The 17,897-nt window shown below is 54.9% G+C and overlaps 2 protein-coding genes across 7 annotated transcripts in view; one reads left to right on the top strand and one right to left on the bottom strand.

The window, feature by feature from the left end:
* Positions 1 to 17,897, top strand: part of Cbfa2t3 (CBFA2/RUNX1 partner transcriptional co-repressor 3) — a 52,869-nt gene that overhangs the window by 29,471 nt on the left and 5,501 nt on the right. For 3 of the 5 annotated variants that reach the window (XM_052728256.1, XM_052728261.1, XM_052728258.1), the window contains exons 2-10: positions 625 to 771; positions 3,301 to 3,378; positions 7,341 to 7,582; positions 7,792 to 7,881; positions 12,694 to 12,875; positions 13,463 to 13,692; positions 15,908 to 15,993; positions 16,854 to 17,055; positions 17,572 to 17,640. In XM_052728256.1, coding sequence (XP_052584216.1) covers positions 651 to 771; positions 3,301 to 3,378; positions 7,341 to 7,582; positions 7,792 to 7,881; positions 12,694 to 12,875; positions 13,463 to 13,692; positions 15,908 to 15,993; positions 16,854 to 17,055; positions 17,572 to 17,640 — 1,300 coding nt within the window. In that variant the 5' untranslated portion in view covers positions 625 to 650. The remainder of the gene's footprint in view (positions 1 to 624; positions 772 to 3,300; positions 3,379 to 7,340; positions 7,583 to 7,791; positions 7,882 to 12,693; positions 12,876 to 13,462; positions 13,693 to 15,907; positions 15,994 to 16,853; positions 17,056 to 17,571; positions 17,641 to 17,897) is intronic. The other 2 variants (XM_052728257.1, XM_052728260.1) reach the window with 2 other exon arrangements.
* The window catches only part of Trappc2l (trafficking protein particle complex subunit 2L), a 56,090-nt gene that overhangs the window by 16,347 nt on the left and 21,846 nt on the right, over positions 1 to 17,897 (bottom strand). For both annotated transcript variants that reach the window (XR_008215754.1, XR_008215753.1), the window contains exon 5: positions 3,883 to 3,978. The gene's annotated coding sequence lies outside the window, so the exon portion shown is untranslated. The remainder of the gene's footprint in view (positions 1 to 3,882; positions 3,979 to 17,897) is intronic.

Consider the following 17,897-nt stretch of genomic DNA (forward strand, 5'->3'; position numbering starts at 1 on the left):
GATCCACCTGATACCAGTTCACCCTGCCCATGCTCACCATCTTACCCTCTTCCTACCATCTGACCCTGAGCTGAGCACCTTGATGAGAGCTGGGTCACTGGACTGTGGTTAAGCCTGGATGTCCTGAGCCTGTGGGTCACATTTCAAGGACCAAGCCCTAAGCACCCTGACATCCATAAGCCCCCAATAGGTGTCACAAGGACCATAAGGTGGCTAAAAAGATGGTTCCACACCATGAAGCCAGTTCACTCCCCCACCCCACCCCACCCCCCACACCCCACAGGTCCTAGAGGAGAATCTCAGCTCTGGAAATCTGGGTTCATCACTCCCCATATATCTTACAAATGCAGATCCTCAGGATAAGTCAGGAGAATTGAGATGGGGCCTGGAAACCTGCATGGTGGGCTCCCACACAGACACTAGTCCTGACGAGCCCACCTTTGGCCTGGCTCTATGCTCCACCTGTGCATGGATGCTAGCCACCTGTGAGAACACTTGGGACTCCCACTGGATGAGTGGAGTCAGGAGTCCACCTGGCCAGTGGAAGCTTGCAGGCCCCTGCCCAGGTGCTGGCTCGCCAGCTCTGCCCTCAGCCGCTTCATCTTTCTCTCTCTTTTTCCTTAGCTGACAGGAAGGAGAAGGCTGCAGCAATGCCGGACTCGCCGGCTGAAGTGAAGACGCAGCCCCGGTCCACACCCCCCAGCATGCCACCCCCACCTCCCACCGCATCCCAGGGAGCTACACGACCACCCTCCTTCACACCCCACACACGTGAGTCCCCCCTCGTACTGTCGCAGTACACCGGGGCAGGGAGTGTGGAGTAGGTGGAGCCATTTGAAATTCTGTACTCCACATTTAACATAACATGACCCTGTGGCCCATTGGCAGCCTAATCTTAGGCTCAGATCCCAGCTCCTCCTACTTACTGCGTAACTCTGGCTTAGCTACTTAACCTCTCTGGCCTGGCTTCCTCATTTATAGAGTGGGGGCCTGCTGTGGTTCCTGTCTTACAACCACTGTGAAAATGAAATAAGTTAACAGACATTAGTACCAGCCTACAAGCACTGATGTCTGAAGGCCCCAGGTACTTAGGCTCATCTCAACAGCCCAGAGCAGAGGCCGGAGCACAGCACTCTTAGAGGGGATTCCAGGGAGCCTAGAGCAGTCATGGCAGCTCTCTGCCACAGTTGCCTCTTTTCTTTGAAAGACTGTGACTTAGACTCTCAGGTGCTGAGCAATTGGGAAGACAGAAACTCCTAGGGTTGGGCCACTAAAGGGAACAATGTCTTGTACCCCTCCCCCAAGATAAAGGCTTGGGAGTGTATCCCTAAGTGTTCTGGCAGCACCCCCACAGCAATCTTCAAAGACACATACTTGAAGGACCCTGCCCCAGTCCTCAAACTGGAGCAACAGCCCTCTCTGAGGGAGGGGTCTCAGCACCTCAGCCTGATGTCACCTCGTTTCCAGGGCACAGGTGCTTCCTCTGGTCTTTCCGTCTGTGGACATGGAGCACTGCTGTCTAGAGAAAGGCTGAGATGAGGAGGAGCAGCTCAGCCTGAGGCCAGCCTTGTCCTGTTGACAGGGTGTCAGGTTCCTGCTTTGGGGGTTAATATCATCTGCTTCCAGGTACAGGGGCGTGGAGCCAGGACTGTCTGAGAATGTGCCTGGCACATGGCAGGTGGTCTCATGGCTGAATGCCCATATACACCTTCTAGTCTCTCGGGAGGTTCTGGCTCCCAGTTCCGACAGGATTAACCCGGGGCCCAGTGATGGGTGAGCCTGGAGTGGGGACTCCTAGCTCTACCCCTTGTAGCTGGGACTCTAACCCCTAGCAGCCTGCTGTTCTCAGAGGACAGATGTGCCTGCCAGGCCCTGGATCTGCCTGCTGGCCATGCTCCTCCAGGCCAGAGGTACCTGTGCCTTTTCTCACATTCTTCCTCCCATAGTGACATGGCTTGGCACATAGTCATCTTTCCCTCCTTCCCTAACCATCCTTCCCTCTGGGCTCAGCTGCAGGTAGACTCAGGCTGCTGGGCAGCTTCAAAGCTCATCCAGTGGGTGAGAGGGGACTCGATGGGACTGTGCCGATGTCACCAGCCAATGCCTTAACCTAGGGACAGGAATTATTTGTTGCGGGGGCTGCTGTGCCCCCTCTCCCGGCAGAGAGGCCATGGCACACTTCCTGAAGCAATGGTCCTCCAGATGTTTGGGGACCCCCAAGCACGAAGGAAGAACAGAGCAGCTGACAGGCTGATCTTGGACTCTAATCTGTCACCGACCGTGAGGGTGCACCTCCCCCAGTCTGCATTCCCTGTGGACCAGTTCTTATCCCGAAAGCTGGCCTGGACACCAGATGTTCCTGGTTAGGAGGGAGGATGGGATCAGCTGGGACCTTCAGGGCTTTACTTTCATGGGGCCTGTAAACAGATGTGAGGGTGGCCAGTGCATGTGTGGTGCATGGGGAGGAGCTGTGTCCCTCCTGCCCCTCAGTCCTGCCCTGGGGGTCAAAACTGTGTCTAGAGAGCACAGAGCCTTCATTCCAGTCTGTGGGGCTTCAGACCTGTGAGGCTAGTTGGTGCATAAGTCTGAGGCTCAGGCCTCCTGAGGTCACCTCAGGTTTGTTCCTAATCCACATGGTTAACCACACCCCTGCACCTGGCTGGTGGCAGTCCTGGTAAAGCCTCAGCAGCCAGCTGCAGATTCCTACCCAGTGCTTCAAGCCAAATGAAGAGACTGACCTTGAACCTCTACTTGAGGGCTGTGGTTTTCCTGGCCCAGTGACCACCCTGGGCACAGATTGGTCTCTGGCTGGGGAGATGGGCCAGAGGCTGAGTGTGGAGACCTAGGACAGTACAAGAAGCACTGACCCAGACTACATGCCTCTCAGGCAGGGAACTCCTAGGTGGGTTGAGCTCCCATCTGCCCTTGCATGCTTCTGAGACAGGGGGCTCACTACCCCTGGAGCTACTGCCCTGTCTCCACTGACAACCTCACCGAAATTAACTCAGAAATGAATCTCAGTGACTGAAAACACACAACTTGGGCCCCAAGTCGCTTAAGGACAATGCTGAGGGACTGACCAGGCACTTTCTGGGGAGATAGCTTTTAGGAGGTAGGTGCTGCTCATGCTGACAGATACCCAGTACAACCGTTATTTTGCAGAGGAGGAAACTGAGGCCCAGAGGAGTGGACTGGCCCCCAGTGGCAACAGCATGGTCTCTAGGACTGCCACTAAGCAGCAGAGGGGACGGGCCGCTGAGGCGCCCTCCTGACAGCGTGTTCTTCTTATTTTGCTTACAGATGGCGAGGATGGACCTGCGACGTCTCTGCCCCATGGCCGTTTCCACGGCTGCTTAAAGTGGTCCATGGTCTGTCTCTGTAAGTAAAATAACAAGAACCATGGGCTTCAAGGAGGCCTCCTGGGTCCTTCTCGCTGCCTCTACACCCCCTTTGTTGGATCTCGAGCCACCTTAAAGACAAGAGAGGCCCAGGGGCCTAAGGGCTAGAGACTGAGACCCTCAGACATTGTGCTGGAACTGTGGGATCTTTGCATGTGAATGCCTATTGAGCTGACTGGAGCAGATGCCAGGACTATGAGAAGACAGTGGGGACATGTGTTAATGGCAAACCAAGCTCCACTGTTTCAAGAGACTCTGGCTCTCACTGTTGACAGGGTAACCATGGGCAGGTATGGTTGCCTGTGCCTCAGCTTCCCTACCTATAAAGAGATGCTGCCACAGTCTAGAGAGCTGAAGGTGATTCATGCTCCATGCTGGCAAAGCCTTGCTGCCATGTCTGACCCACATCACAAGCCCTGTGGGCATCAGTCACCGGTGGATGATTCCACCAAAGCTCCCGGTGATATTCATGAAGAATACTTACCCCCCATGATCAGGTGTTACTGTGCCTCAGCGGTCTTAACCGGGCCAATTAGCTGCACCTCCCAGGTGTGTGCAGCTGCCATGGAATTTCTGGGCTCTAAGAATAAGGAAGAGGTTACATGTGTTATTTATGTTCTAAGTTGTCCTTCTTGCTGCCATCATTCTGTGCCATGCTTGGCCACACACTAGAGCCTGGCACACAGCCTGACTGGCCCTCAACTGTTGACTGAGTCTTGTTGTGGTGCTAATGGTGTTCTCCTTGTCAGGCAGAAAGAGTGGAAGAACTGTTAATAGGGTCCGTGAGCTGCAGGCCAACTCCCACCCAAGCATCAAGGCTAGGGGAGCTGTGGGGTGCTAGTTTGTGCCCCCAAACATCAGCCGAGGACACGTGTGCTGTCTAACTTAGTAACACACCTGTTGTGGTAATGAAAACACTTGTGCTGGGGGCTATTTTTGGCGTCTCTTTAGCTGCTGAGACTGCCCGGCAGCCGCGGGAGGGAAGACAGACAGGCAGTGAGGCGAACAGGCCACGGGGGACCCAGGCGCTCAGAGCAAGGCTGGTAAGCGGGCCTCAGCAAGGACAGGACCAGGTCAGGCTGGTGGTGGTGGGTGGTGGACTAGATAATGTGGACATTGGCATGTCTCAGAAACTACTAAAAGGCCCAGAGCCCTGGTGGTAAAATGCTTGGGTCTTAAGACACAAGTTCACCTCTATTAGTGAGGTCTCCGTGGCAACCAGCCATCTCCTGGTCGGGTTGAGGTGACAGCAAGTGACTGTGCTTAGGTTTGACCGGGGCATGTGTGTCGGTAGCTGTCAGAGCTTACTAGTGAGAGGGAAGTCCACCCAGTGGGGTCCTCTGGAGATGGTGTTAGAGAGGCTAAGGACCCAGAGATGTTGGTATGCTGTGTGCAGACATCACTGACCACCCCAGAGCAAGAAGGGTGCTCCCACGCACAGACTTACACTGGCTGCTTCTACTAACATAGTCATTCTGGAACGGACTGTGTATCCTAGGCCCTGGAATGGACTCTTGAAATCATTTGGGGAAACAACTGGAAAGGCTTCAGCTTCCATGTGCATACCCCCTACTAGGACAGAGGAGCTGCTTAGAACTGTGTGCAGTGTTCCATGACCGCTGGCAGCCTAAACACACCAAGGTGGCATGTGAGCCCGCGTGCCTCTCCCCACATGCTGAAATGTCTGTTCCTTAGGGTCAGCTGTCAAGGGGTACCTCACATAACACCCAACATGTAGAGTCTGTTAGGGTTGTGATCTCATGAGGCCAGCTGCCAGATCAATTGGTGGCATACGCAGGCTCCATAAGCCATGGGTTCAGGAACAAGGAAGATGACTAATCTCTGACCCTGGAGCCCACCTCAGAACTTCGGAGTGGCTTGGGACCATTGGCAGATAGATCTAGGTCTGGCCTACATTGGACATCTGGACTGGTGTTGCTTCCCCAACCCTCAAGGGTTTATGATATGGGGGTGTCTGAGGACCTGTGAGAGTCCTTGTATCAGGGGACTGGAGGTGAGGATAGAGGAATGGGGAAGGGTGTGCTCCGAGGGGACTACAACAGCAGCCGCACCCACATGACACCATAGCAGCTCTGGGCTGGGTCCTGCCTTACACTCACGTAGAAGGTAGGGGTCAGCCCTAGGAGCAGACAGCTGGGGGCCACCAGCTGGGTCTATCCATGAACTGTTTATCCCAGGGCCTTAGTGGCCCTGTCTCCCTTGTGGATCTAGAACATGTTGTGTGGAGCCACCAGCCCTGGCCCCAGGTGGTTTATCTGGGCTGAAGCCTCAGGCAGTTTCTGGGCAACATAGAGCTGGTCACTGCACTCATTAGCAAGAGAGGGCTATGTGGGGCCCACAGAGGGGACAGGAACCCCAAGACTGGCAGAGTAGGATTAGGTCCCCTGTCCTGTAGTGTGAGCAGAGGTGTGACAGGATCCTTCAAGAGCCATAGCGGCCAAAAGATTTGAGGGCCAGGAAGGAGGGACTTAGGTAAAGGCTCCACCTCATCTTTCCATGCCCAGGCCATAGGCCTCTCCTAGGGCTTGGGTCAAGATGTCCAGGCAGGTGTAGTCTAGAGTGCCTTGCTAAGGTACCCATTGCCTGAAGCAAGGAGATACCCCAGGGGAACTCAGCTGGAGTCTCTGCGCTGGGCAAGCCTGGACGGACGGATCTTTAGCACTTACAGCCCCACCAGGCCTCACCACAGGTGGAATTGAGACAACAGGAGCTTTGGGAACTGTGGTCTTGAGGGTACCCCAGACCTACGCTGTCAGCACAGCCCTGAGAACCTGGCTTCTGCATACTCGGTCAAGGCAGGAGACAGTGGTGCATCCCTAAGGTCAGGGGGCATAAGACACAGAAAAAAACAACAGTTGAGTGAGCCAGAGGTGTATGAACATGTGTCCATACCTAGAGGTAGCATTCATGACCTGTGAACTTTGACCTGTCTGCAGAGTCTGCTAATCATACCTTTGTCACTCAGGGCTGATAGACAAGGACTCTGTGGCAGCCTCTGGCCTTGGCCCTGGTACTCCGAGTTGATGGTAGGGCCATCCAGTCAGCCATGGCTCAGTGATTGGCAGCCGTGATCCTGTAGCATGCTTATCCGCTGTGTCCTTAGTCACCTGATTGTCCTCAGCATGAACCATCCCCTGGACACAGCCTTCTGTGTCAAAATCCCCTGAAGAATCCAACCAGCTCCTCCTGGGGGTCTCAGTCGCTCTGCCTGATCTTGAGTCCCATCCGCTCAAGCACTGGGCTACTTGCCGGCAATGGTGTTACTCAGGCTTAGAGAGGCCTGGGGTCCTCAAGTTTTGGAAGGCTCCCAGGACAGTGCTCAGGGCTAAGGAGAGTTGGGGCATTGCTTAGAGGTGGGAAAGAGATTCGGTAGAGGGTGTTGCTTGAGGCTGTTACAGCAGAGGCAGAGTTGCTGGCCTTTTCTTGGGTTAATGGGGGTGACTTCTCATTTGCCGTACCGTGGGTGAAGAGGCCCCATGCTTGCTCACGGTGGAAACCTGAGCCAGTCTGGTAGGATGGACTGGGCATCTGCTGCATGTGGAGGACCTAGAATATCGGCTGGTGTGAAGGCCTTGACCTCAGGCCCAGGGTAAGCCCCCAGGGACAGTGTAAGCCAGCCCCACAAACATCTGTCTCTGAAGCTACTTCCAGGGTGTGATCCCTACCATCCTCCTGGCTGGGGTATGTGAGGTGAAGGGAGTCACCTCCCCAGGAGCAGTTCGCATATCTGTAAGAGTGTAACCCCCATGAGCACAGAATGGTTGCAAGGACAGAATGGCAGCTGTGTAGGGTACTGGGCACAGCTGCTCTGGACTCTGCTGTCGTCATCATTGTCATCTGGGTCACTGCTGTCACTGTTACATATGTACTTATAAAGTATAATCATTATGCCTTGCCCTCACACTCACCCTTCTCCTGCAGTGATGAACGGCAGCAGCCACTCACCTACGGCCATCCATGGTGCGCCATCTACACCCAATGGCTTCAGCAATGGCCCAGCCACCTCATCTACTGCCTCGCTGTCTACACAACACCTGCCCCCAGCATGTGGGGCACGGCAGCTCAGCAAGCTCAAACGTTTCCTCACCACCCTGCAGCAGTTCGGCAGTGACATCTCACCCGAGATTGGGGAGCGTGTTCGCACACTGGTGCTGGGGCTGGTGGTGAGTCTTATCAGGTGGTGAGGTTATCAGGCTCCTGTGTTCCCCATGATAACCACTCTGCCACCTGCTCCACCATGACGTCCACCACTCCATTATGCTCTGCTCATCCCTCAGGCCAGACCCAGAGCCTCCTCCTTCCCAGGGTGGGAGTGGGGCAGCTGGTTCAGACAGTGCATGGGAACCTTTCAATAGGGTGGTCTCTCCTGCAGAACTCAACTCTGACGATTGAAGAATTTCATTCCAAGCTCCAAGAAGCCACCAACTTCCCATTGCGGCCATTCGTCATCCCCTTTCTGAAGGTAACCAAATCCTTCCGAGCTGGGGCCTCTCGGAGAGGCCCCAGTCCTCAATCCCCCTCCCTACCAAGCGTCATTCTCAGCTGCCCAGGGAAATGGTGCTGACCACCAGATCCGACTAGTTAGGGCTGTAACTAGTTGCTAGACCTCATGAGTCAGAATACACAAAAAGCAGCGTATTCTTATCCCTCAGCAGATTTTTGAGTTGCCCACTCCATGCCAGGGGCTGTGCAGGGGCTCAGAGGATCGCATGAACAGGCAGGCAAAGAACCCTAAAGCAATAACCTCGTGGGAAGAGAGTGCTATCGACCAGGTGTAGAATTTGGAAGTGCATACAGTGGGGAAATAGTCCCAAATCTCTCAAGGATGAGTATTTCATGGTGACTGAGACGGCTGGAGAAGGCTTGGGCAGCACCCTCCAAGAAACAGGGCTAGTCTATACGAAGGCCCCGGGGAAGGAGGAAAAGCAACTGTCCATATGGCTGGAACAGAGTGCAGGAACAGGTGTGCAGAGGGCAGTGACCGGGTGATGGACAGGCAGGCATGTGACTGCACAGCAGGGTGATGGGGTGGTCAGATGGAAGACGCTGTGCTAAACACTGACCCAAGCTTGGGACTGGGGCCACACGAATGGGTGGTGACACCGCACTGGGTCCCTCTGGCAGAGTAACCAGAGCCCCCTAGCAAGGCAGATTCCTCACCCCAGCCTGAACCCTCAGATGAGAAGCTACATTTGTTTGGGGGTGGGGTGGGTTGGTTTTTGTTCGGTTGGGTTTGGGGGTCTTGTTGCTTCAGTGCTGGGGTTGAACACAGTCTTGTACGTGCACGTGTTCTACTGCTGAGCTACAGCGCTAGTCCTTTCTAATTTTGAGACAGGGTCTCACTAAGTTACCCAGGCTGGCCTTGAACTCTTTATCCTCCTGTCTCAGCATCCAGTAGTTGGGATTGCGGGTGTGCACTACCAGGCTTAGTGAGATGCCAGATTTTTTTTTCAAGACAGGGTTTCTCCGTGTAGTTTTGGTGCCTGTCCTGGATCTCGCTCTGTAGCCCAGGCTGGCCTCAAACTCACAAAGATACGCCTGGCTCTGCCTCCCGAGTGCTGGGATTAAAGGTATGTGCCACCTCCGCCCGGCGAGACCCGGATTTTAAAATCTGGTCATCTACACACACACACACACACACACACACACACACACACACACACACACACACACACACACACACACACACTGGGAAAGAGCCAGGTCCTCATGCAGGGCCTGTAACCTGTGACTCACTGCAGCCCTTCACTCTGAGAGGAGTGAGGATGGCATGCTTCCAAATGTGTTCGGCCATGTGATCTCTTTCCACTTAGACCTCTCAGGGAGATGCTAGCATGCCCACACCTTAGGGCACCCACCTCCACTTACAGCTAGGATCCCAGGCCATTCTCCCTGCTTATCTGTGCTCTTCTTTGTTGTTGGTGGTGGAGACAGGGTTTCTCTGTGTAGCCCTGGCTACCCTGAAACTCACTCTATAGACCAGGCTGGCCTTGAACTCACAGAGATCCACCTGTCTCTGCATCCAGAGTGCTGGGATTAAAGGCGTGCGCCACCACCATTGCCCCGCCGTCTGTGCTCTTTAGTCAGAGTTCGAGGTCAGACCATACAAGCAGTAAGCTCCAAGATAGGAGCCCCCACCAAGCTCCCCAGCAGCCCCTGGGCTGGCCTCACTCCTCTGTATTCAGCCCCTGTAGCTGGAGTCCTCCATTCCCTCAGGGCAGCTACATCAGTAAGGTTTTTAACCGCCTAATTTAGACCAAGAACGGATTATAAGATCTCTGCCTAGATGCCCTCTTGAACCCCTGGAGGGGGACACATAGGCCCTGACACTGTCAAGTTAGTAAGCAGGAAAACAGAAGCCCTCACCTTTCCGGCTGGTACAGACCCAAGCCTGGATTTGAGCTTGGGTCTGTATAGTTCAAAGTCCCCACAGAACGCACAGTATGTGTCCTACCAGCCTCATTCCTCTGGCACCTCCCAGGGGGACCCCACATGACACCCCACATCCACTCCCCTCCTCCCTCCCACCCACACCTTGCTGGGCTCACACTGGAGCTAGTGACAACAGAGCGGCCACGGGTGCCGGCACGTGGGCCCACCTGGCAGTCATCTGCAGTGCGTTGGAGGCCCTCATGCTCCTCACCCTCCACATACTGCTGACTCTGCCACCGCCTGTCTTTGGGATGCCATGCGGCTGCTTATTTTGTCAGAGCCAATGTTTGCAGCAGATGCTTGGTAGCATTGGCCCCCCCTGTTTATGCCTGAAATATCCCAGCTTCCACTGCCCATAGTCTCTATCCTCAGTACTCTTCCTACCTAACCTAGTGTGGCCAACACCCAAAGCAAGCACTGGGTGGAACACCTTGCCCAGAACTGCTTTGTCAAGGGACCCTCTCCATTTTCATGTCTCTCTGCCCACCTCATAGCTCACCCAGGACCTCTGTGTTTCATTGTTAGGAACATTGGTGGTACATCTGTCTCCATGATATAGAGCTCCTGGGGTGGAGGGGCAGTAAGAGCCAAAGATAAAACCTAAAAATACGAGGTTACAGCCAGTCTTTCTAACCTTGTTGGCAAGACAAGAACACTGGCCCCCTCTGCCCAGTCCACGGGCATAACTACTTTGCTGGTACAGCATGGTAGGAGCCCAGCCCCAGTGGTCTAGAAACAAGGCAGCCTGAGGAAGAGCTCAGGCAGCTCCAGGTGCCTCACTGCCCTCACTGGATAGGGTCCCCTCTTGGTGGTCAGAGAAGCAGCGTAGCACCTTCCTGAACAGTCATGGACCTTCTGGCGTCTGCAGTGCTTCTCATGGCCACCTCTGGGGATGCCATTCTGAGAAGAAACCGTTCTGAAGGTGTGGCTGGGCAGAACTTGGCTCCCACTCAGGGCCCTCTTGTGTCCTTTCCTAGGCAAGACAAAACTGCCTGCCACACAGGTGATAGGAAGAACTGAGTTAATTCACGTGGGGCTCACTGGAGCCTACTGCGCCAGGGCTTCCAGAGCTCTGGCTTACAGATGAGGCAGGAGGCAGCTGTGTGACTTCCCAAGGTCACACATCTCCTCAGTAGGCCAACCGGGGTGAGTGGTCCGCCAAGTCTTCGATTGGACGGCCTGTGGTGGGAGGGCTCTGCAGAACCAAGCGAAGCATAAAAAAGACTCATGGCTTAGCCATCACCATGGTGGCTGGATGTGTACTATGTATCCTCTGCCAGAGGCCCATTGAGGAGAAAGATGGTTTAGATTTTCTGGACATCAAAATCTCTATGCCAAGTGAAGTTGGGGCCCAGGGTGCCCTGTGACCAGCTTGGTCTGTCCTCTGAATGATGCCTGGGACTTTTGAAGAAAAATGGGGACTTGTTCTTTCTGGGTGAGCAGTGGTCCTGTACCCCTAGCCAAGGACTGCGGTGTATCTGGATGGTACGGCTAGACTACCTGATACCTAGGGTCTCCTCCACTCTGTCCTGCTCCCGCCTTCCTGTAGCTGGACAGTGGGGCTTTTCAGAAGCTGCCCCACCCGAGACTCCAAGTCCCAGCTGGCCCCAGCTGGCCAGGACCCCAGATGTTTCCCCACCCTAACAGCAACCAGATGGTGCTCATGCCCAGCCCCCGCCCCATCATGCTGGCCAAGGAGAGGACAGAGTGGGTGGGGGACTGGTGAGGGAGGAGACTCTGGGCTACTGAGACCTCCCAGGACCTCATCCCAGCTCATGCTTCTGACGTGGTCGGCAGATGGTGAGCTGGCCCCTGTTCAGCTATCCAAACAGAAAAACAGGCTTGGCAGTGTCACAGCGCAACAAAAATGCATCGGCTGCCTGATGGGCCGGGTGGATGCGCCAGCAGGGGCTGAGGAGGCAGAGGCTGGAGAAGGCTGCCCTGGCAGCTTTGAAACGCATGGGAAAGTTGTAGATTGTGTTTATTTACAAATACTTAGAACTGCTGGCTCTCCCAAGAGCCTGCCACTGGGCCCCTCTCCAGCATGCTCAGGGCCAGCCTGCCACCCTACCCACAGCAGCTCTGGAAAGGCTGACCACCAGCAGTTCCTGGAGACCCTGGCCCAGCACTAGGGTGAAGTTCATAGGTTTAGAGATGGAGTCTGTGAGCTCTGGTGGCCTCGTCTGCAAATGTATACTCGAGCTGTGATGTCATGACTGAGGCTGGAGTTCATGCAGGTCACATTCCCCATGTGCTCAGAGCTGCATGGCTGCAGAAAGCACACACTGATGTCTGAGGTCCTGCTGTAAGCTTTGTTCTGGGCTGAGGCTGGAGAGTGGGAGGCAGTGGGAAGAGAGGAGATAGCTCTGTGGGGATCCTGGCCAGTGCATTTGGGGGGCCAGAGCAGGGACTCTGCATCAGTGTCGGGTTCTCTTGGCAGCACCTCTGTTTACCACCATCCTGTGTGCGTGCGTGCGTGTGTGCGTGTGCGTGTGCGTGTGCATGTGTGCGTGTTTGGTTGCTTGCCCTCTCTGAACCTTGCTTTCCTGTTCTGTGCAAAGGACGATATGGCGCCTGCTTAGACAGGATACAGGTAGGGAATATTGGCTGCAGACTCTGGGAGGAAGCATGGTGATGTAGAAAGTCCATACATTGCTCTGTGTCCAGCAGGGCACAGGCCTGTCGCTTCCCACAGTGCTGTGGAAAGGAAAGGAACCTGAGGGACCCAGAGTCCCGAGTCACACAGAGGCAGCCCTGGGCTGTCTACTGGTCTCACCAGGTTCTGTGGGCTTGCACACCAGCTGACAGGGATCTGTGCCTAAAACCCCTGTCCTGCCCGCAGGCCAATCTTCCACTGCTGCAGCGAGAGCTCCTGCACTGTGCCCGCCTGGCCAAGCAGACGCCGGCCCAGTACCTGGCCCAGCATGAACAACTCCTGCTGGATGCCAGTGCCACCTCCCCTATCGACTCTTCTGAGCTCCTGCTGGAAGTCAATGAGAACGGCAAGAGGAGGACACCTGACAGGTAACAGCCTTTCACAGATTCCCAGGACAGGGAGGTGACCCAAGGCGGCCTCTTCCTGCCCATCTGCCTCTGCCACAGCTCTGCCAGACAGCTGGTCCAGTCTGTTGTCTACAGCAGGACTGATCAAGAGCTGCTAATACTGCCAGCTGGTGGGCTGGTGACATTGGGTTCTGCAGCATACGCTGCCCTATTGAGCGACAGACCTGGGGTCTCTGGGATCCCTGGAAGACAGCAGCTCAGGAAGGGGTCTATCCACCAGAACTCATTTGTCTTTGTGCTGTTTGAAGACCCTGAGTGACCTGGAGCCTAGAGCCCTTGGTGGCTGGGCTGGATGGACCCCTTGACTGGCCACAGAGGAACTGGTCCTACCACTATACCACAGTAGGGACCATACCTGGCCATGGGACCCTGGATGTCTCCCTCCCTCCATTCTCTACCAGGAGTCCCAGAGGAGGTCAGAGTGGGGGACCAGAACCCAGGGAGGCTCCTCTGAGTTTCTGCCTCCACCCTGTCTCTCCTCACCTCTATTATTACCCTCTGTCCAAGACTGGGGCTGCTATCCATTGGCCACCTGTTTTCTCGGTCAGGACCAAAGAGAATGGGTCAGACCGGGACCCTCTGCACCCCGACCACCTCAGCAAGCGGTCCTGCACCCTGAGCCCAGCCCAGCGCTGCAGTCCCAGCAATGGGTTGCCCCACCCTACACCACCCCCGCCCCCACACTATCGCCTCGAGGACATGGCCATGGCCCACCACTTCCGGGACTCCTACCGACATCCTGATCCCCGAGAGCTGCGGGAGCGCCATCGGCCCCTCGGTAAGTGGTGTGAGAGTGCCATCGACCCCTTGAGGTATGGACACAGGGAGTGAGTGAACCCATGTGTCTGCGAGCCTGCGCATATGTATAAGCCTGCATGTGCTTGTATTGGAGAGAGTTTATATGCATTTTTTTAGGGTTCAGTCAGCAGCTGCTTGTACCTACACTCTAGTGGAAGGTACTGCAGCTGTAATCACTACCTCATCCGTCCAGTAAAGAAACCGGTGTAAGGAGTCAGTAGGCACCCCTGTGCCCAGGTAGCCTGACTTGTCCCTTCAGAGCCAAGTTGCCCCTTCTCACACACAGAATAGCATGAGGGCAGAGGACCCTATCCTAGGAAGCAGCCTTTACCACCCTCCTGGGCTGGGCAGCCTACAGCCAAAGTAGCTGAAGGCAAGGCTACCAGCAGGTCTGCCTGGCTGTCCTTGAATCCAGAAGTGGGCCATGTGACCTCTCTGCCTCAGTTTCTTCCTCTGTCAGAACAGTTGTGTGAGGACAGACATTGCTAGAACACCTGGCACACGGTGTCCTCCAAAGCCCAGTTGCTGATGACAGGGACAGCAGCTGACACGGAGCACACGCACTCTGGCATTTCTCAGCCTGTACCCACACCTCAAAGGAAACTGAGGCTCAAAGAATACAAGTGGGACAGCCATGGATGGTCACAGCAACACCTGCCTAGCCCCACCCTGCTACGCCCCAGTGTGTTGGAAAGGAATGCTAGAGATGACCATCCAGGGTCATGCAGGATACCTATAGGGTCCCAGACCAGGGTCAGCAGAGGCCTCTCCCTACCCCCCACACACTGTGGAAGCTTCCAGGGCCTGGACCTAGGCAGCAGGTGACAGTGTCTGGCTCACCACAGCCGGGTCAGGCAGGTGCTAATTCCCACTCGCTTTTGCTAATGCAAAAATAAACGCCAGCTGTCGCACAGATCTCAGCCTCTATTTTAGTTGGGGCGTTGGCACAGGCCCCTTGTGGGCAGCCAGAGAGAGTGCTGGATGACGGCTGTGGCCACTCCCTGCCCTTCTCAACTCGAGGAAGGCATTTCAGGTTAGGGTACTAAGAGGTCCTTAGGCACTGATGGCAGCTTTAAAGAGAGGCTTTGCCCCCAGGAAGCCTGGGTTGGCACCAGCTCACCTGCACAGCCTCAGTTACCACACTGGAAGTATTTGACATTTCAGGAAAACCAGGAGAGGACCATCATGTCCCTCATGTCCAGTGGCATCCCACACCCTGCCCCACCCCATTTGGCCATCCCCGAGGTCAGGGATCCAGGCTGGATGGATCCATACACTGCCTCCCCCACTTGCTGCCTGGTAACTATGGACAGACATGATCCTCACCAGCCTCAGTATGCTCATCTATTACATGGGAAAGATGGACCTTCCCTCCAAGGTCAGGGCAGAAAGAAGGGCACAGTGCTTAGCACCAAGCCCTGCTTGGGGACACCTCCTCAAGCTTACCAGGTCAGCTTGGGATCTTCTTTCTTACTTCTCACTATGTTAAGAACTAGGCAGGGTCAGGAAACTGAGGCAGGGAGTGGCAAGATAAGGGCCCCAGGATCCCGTGTGGAATGAGCCATTCTGGCTTGCTACTTTGTCTGACCCTGCAGCCAGTAGATCTGATCCCAAGACCACACTCAGGGCTGGTAAACACCCAGGCCAGAGTTCAGCCTGGGGACACAGAGGTAAACACAACACACCATCTTTCTCCATGGAGCTGACAGTCTGGGGGTAGAGAATAAACAGGGAAGTCTTGTACCTAGAGACCAGAGACACATGGCCTGAAGAATTCCAAAGACTCTGCAGCTGTAGAGGGACCCTGTGGCCTGGACTTTGAGGAATGCATAGGAGTACAGATATTTGAGAGGAAGTCGTAAACATACATAAGTTGAACAGCTGCACAGAGGCCCTGAGGTTTCTGGACCGTGATAAGACAGACCCTTAAAGTGGATCTGGAGCTGCCTATCAGAAATGGGCAGAGAAAAGGCAAGAGGAGCTGGATTGGAAGACTAGTAGGGAGGGAATGAATGGCCAAGGCAGAACCAGGGATGACGAGTGTTTTATCCCCCTGAAGTAGGAATGGTATTTAGGAAGTAGGAGGCACCTAGGAGTAGGGGCAGGACCTGAGATCCAAGTCAGGGCTTAGTTATGGGCAAGGGTGGGGTTTGGCATCCACATGGGGGCCTAAATGTGCATTGCCCTTTCTGCAGCCATGCCTGGGTCTCGACAAGAAGAAGTGATTGACCACAGGCTCACAGAACGTGAGTGGGCAGAAGAGTGGAAACACCTCAACAGTGTGAGTGTCCAGGTGGAGTTTGGGCCTCTGTGATTCCCAGAATGTCTGCACTACTCTAGAGCTTAAGGCTGGGGGTGGGGAGCAACACTGAGTTTGGGCTGCTCTGGGTTCAGCATCTCCTGGCAGGACCTATCTGAGTGCCTACTGTCTGCCTGTCCCTTTATGTAATAATCATTGTCTATCGTTGACCTATCAGGATGCTGTGAGAGAATAGAGACAAGGACGCTGAACCATGCAGACAGGCCCTTCTTCCTCCACTATTTCCTGCTCAGAGACTTTTTGGTTTTTCGAGACAGGGTTTCTCTGTAGCTTTGGGGCCTATCCTGGATCCTATCCTGTAGACCAGGCTGGCCTCGAACTCACAGAGATCCACCTAGCTCTGCCTCCTGAGTGCTGAGATTAAAGGTGTGCGCCGCCGCTGCCTGGCACTCACACTCTTGCAGAGTAGAGCCCCAGTGGTGTAGGCTATCTTTGTGGTAGGTGCCTGAGCCTCTGGTCAGGCCAAGTGGGCTGTGTCTTGATGCTCCTAGGAGCTCCATCCCTCTGACCACCATGCACTCTCAAGTGTGGGTCCCTTACCTGCTTCTTTCTTGGGAATGTTCCCAAGGCAGATTGCTGTCAGGGTTTCAAAGGAAAGATCCTAAGCCTGTATACCCTGCATCCAAAGAAGTGCCCATTCAAGTTGGGTGCCCATAGGCACTGGGAACCATGTCACTGTTTGTGGGGAGCCAAGGTAGATTTCTGTGCCCTGCCTTCAGGGATGATGAGCTGGCTCCCTGACCACCCCCTCCATGTTGGATGGCCACATCTGGCCACAACCCCGGTTCCAACGTACTGAAGGCCCTGCCACCCACCTGCAGCTCCTGAACTGCATCATGGATATGGTGGAGAAAACAAGGCGATCCCTCACTGTTCTGCGACGCTGCCAGGAGGCTGACCGTGAAGAACTCAACCACTGGATCCGGTGCTACAGTGACTCCGAGGAAGGAAAGAAGGGGGGCCCCACCCCCACCTCTGTCCGGCCCCTCAACAGCTGCAGTGGCCCTGAGGGGTCTCAGCTAGGTGTGTACCAAGGAAGAACACAGAAGACCTGTAGTGAGGGGTTGCTAGCCCTACACAGCCTCTGTAGGATGCCACTAATTCCCCAGAAAGCTAGCCAATAGTCAGGCCTTACTTAAACAGAGAGCGTCACTTGAAAAAGGGGGCCTTTTTCACTTGCGGAAATATGCACCTGGTCTTCTAGGAAGCCTGGACCTCCCAGGATCTAGTAGGTACAGGCCAAGCTTAGGAGGTGGCACTTAGAGGCTTCTATTTACCCATCCACCACAGTGGTGACCACAGAAACTAGGGGAGGCCTAGGACATGCCCAGCTCCCTGCCTGAATCCATGTCCACTGGCTATAGAGCATGCCACCCCAATCCCCCTACCCCCCTGGTGGCATGTGAAGCCCTGTTTCCCAGGAAAAAAATATTCCTTGCCTTCAAGCCCTGGCCAGAGTGGAGGGGAACCCAGTGTGGAAAAAGGCAACTGATAACCCCAGCTTATGTATGACACTGTACCCCCATCCTTGTGTTTCAGATGTTCACCGGGACTTCATGCCCAGGACCCTCTCTGGCTATATGCCTGAGGAGATCTGGAGGAAGGCTGGTGAGTAAGGCTATAGGGACAGACCCTGGGGACAACCATAAGAAGTGTCTGCAACACAGATGGACTCCACGTGCAGCAAGTTTGTGGATTTACACATTGGGCCACACACAGGAGTGTGCACAAAATGCACAAACATACACACACGAGAGAGAGAGAGAGAGAGAGAGAGAGAGAGAGAGAGAGAGAGAGAGAGAGAGAGAGAGAGAGAGAATGAGAATGAGAACATGAATCAATTACAGCCAGAATTACAGCCAGAG

Source organism: Peromyscus californicus, unplaced genomic scaffold (assembly GCF_007827085.1).
Source record: "Peromyscus californicus insignis strain IS unplaced genomic scaffold, ASM782708v3 Scaffold_8__1_contigs__length_139910024, whole genome shotgun sequence".
Classification (NCBI taxonomy): Eukaryota; Metazoa; Chordata; class Mammalia; order Rodentia; family Cricetidae; genus Peromyscus; species Peromyscus californicus.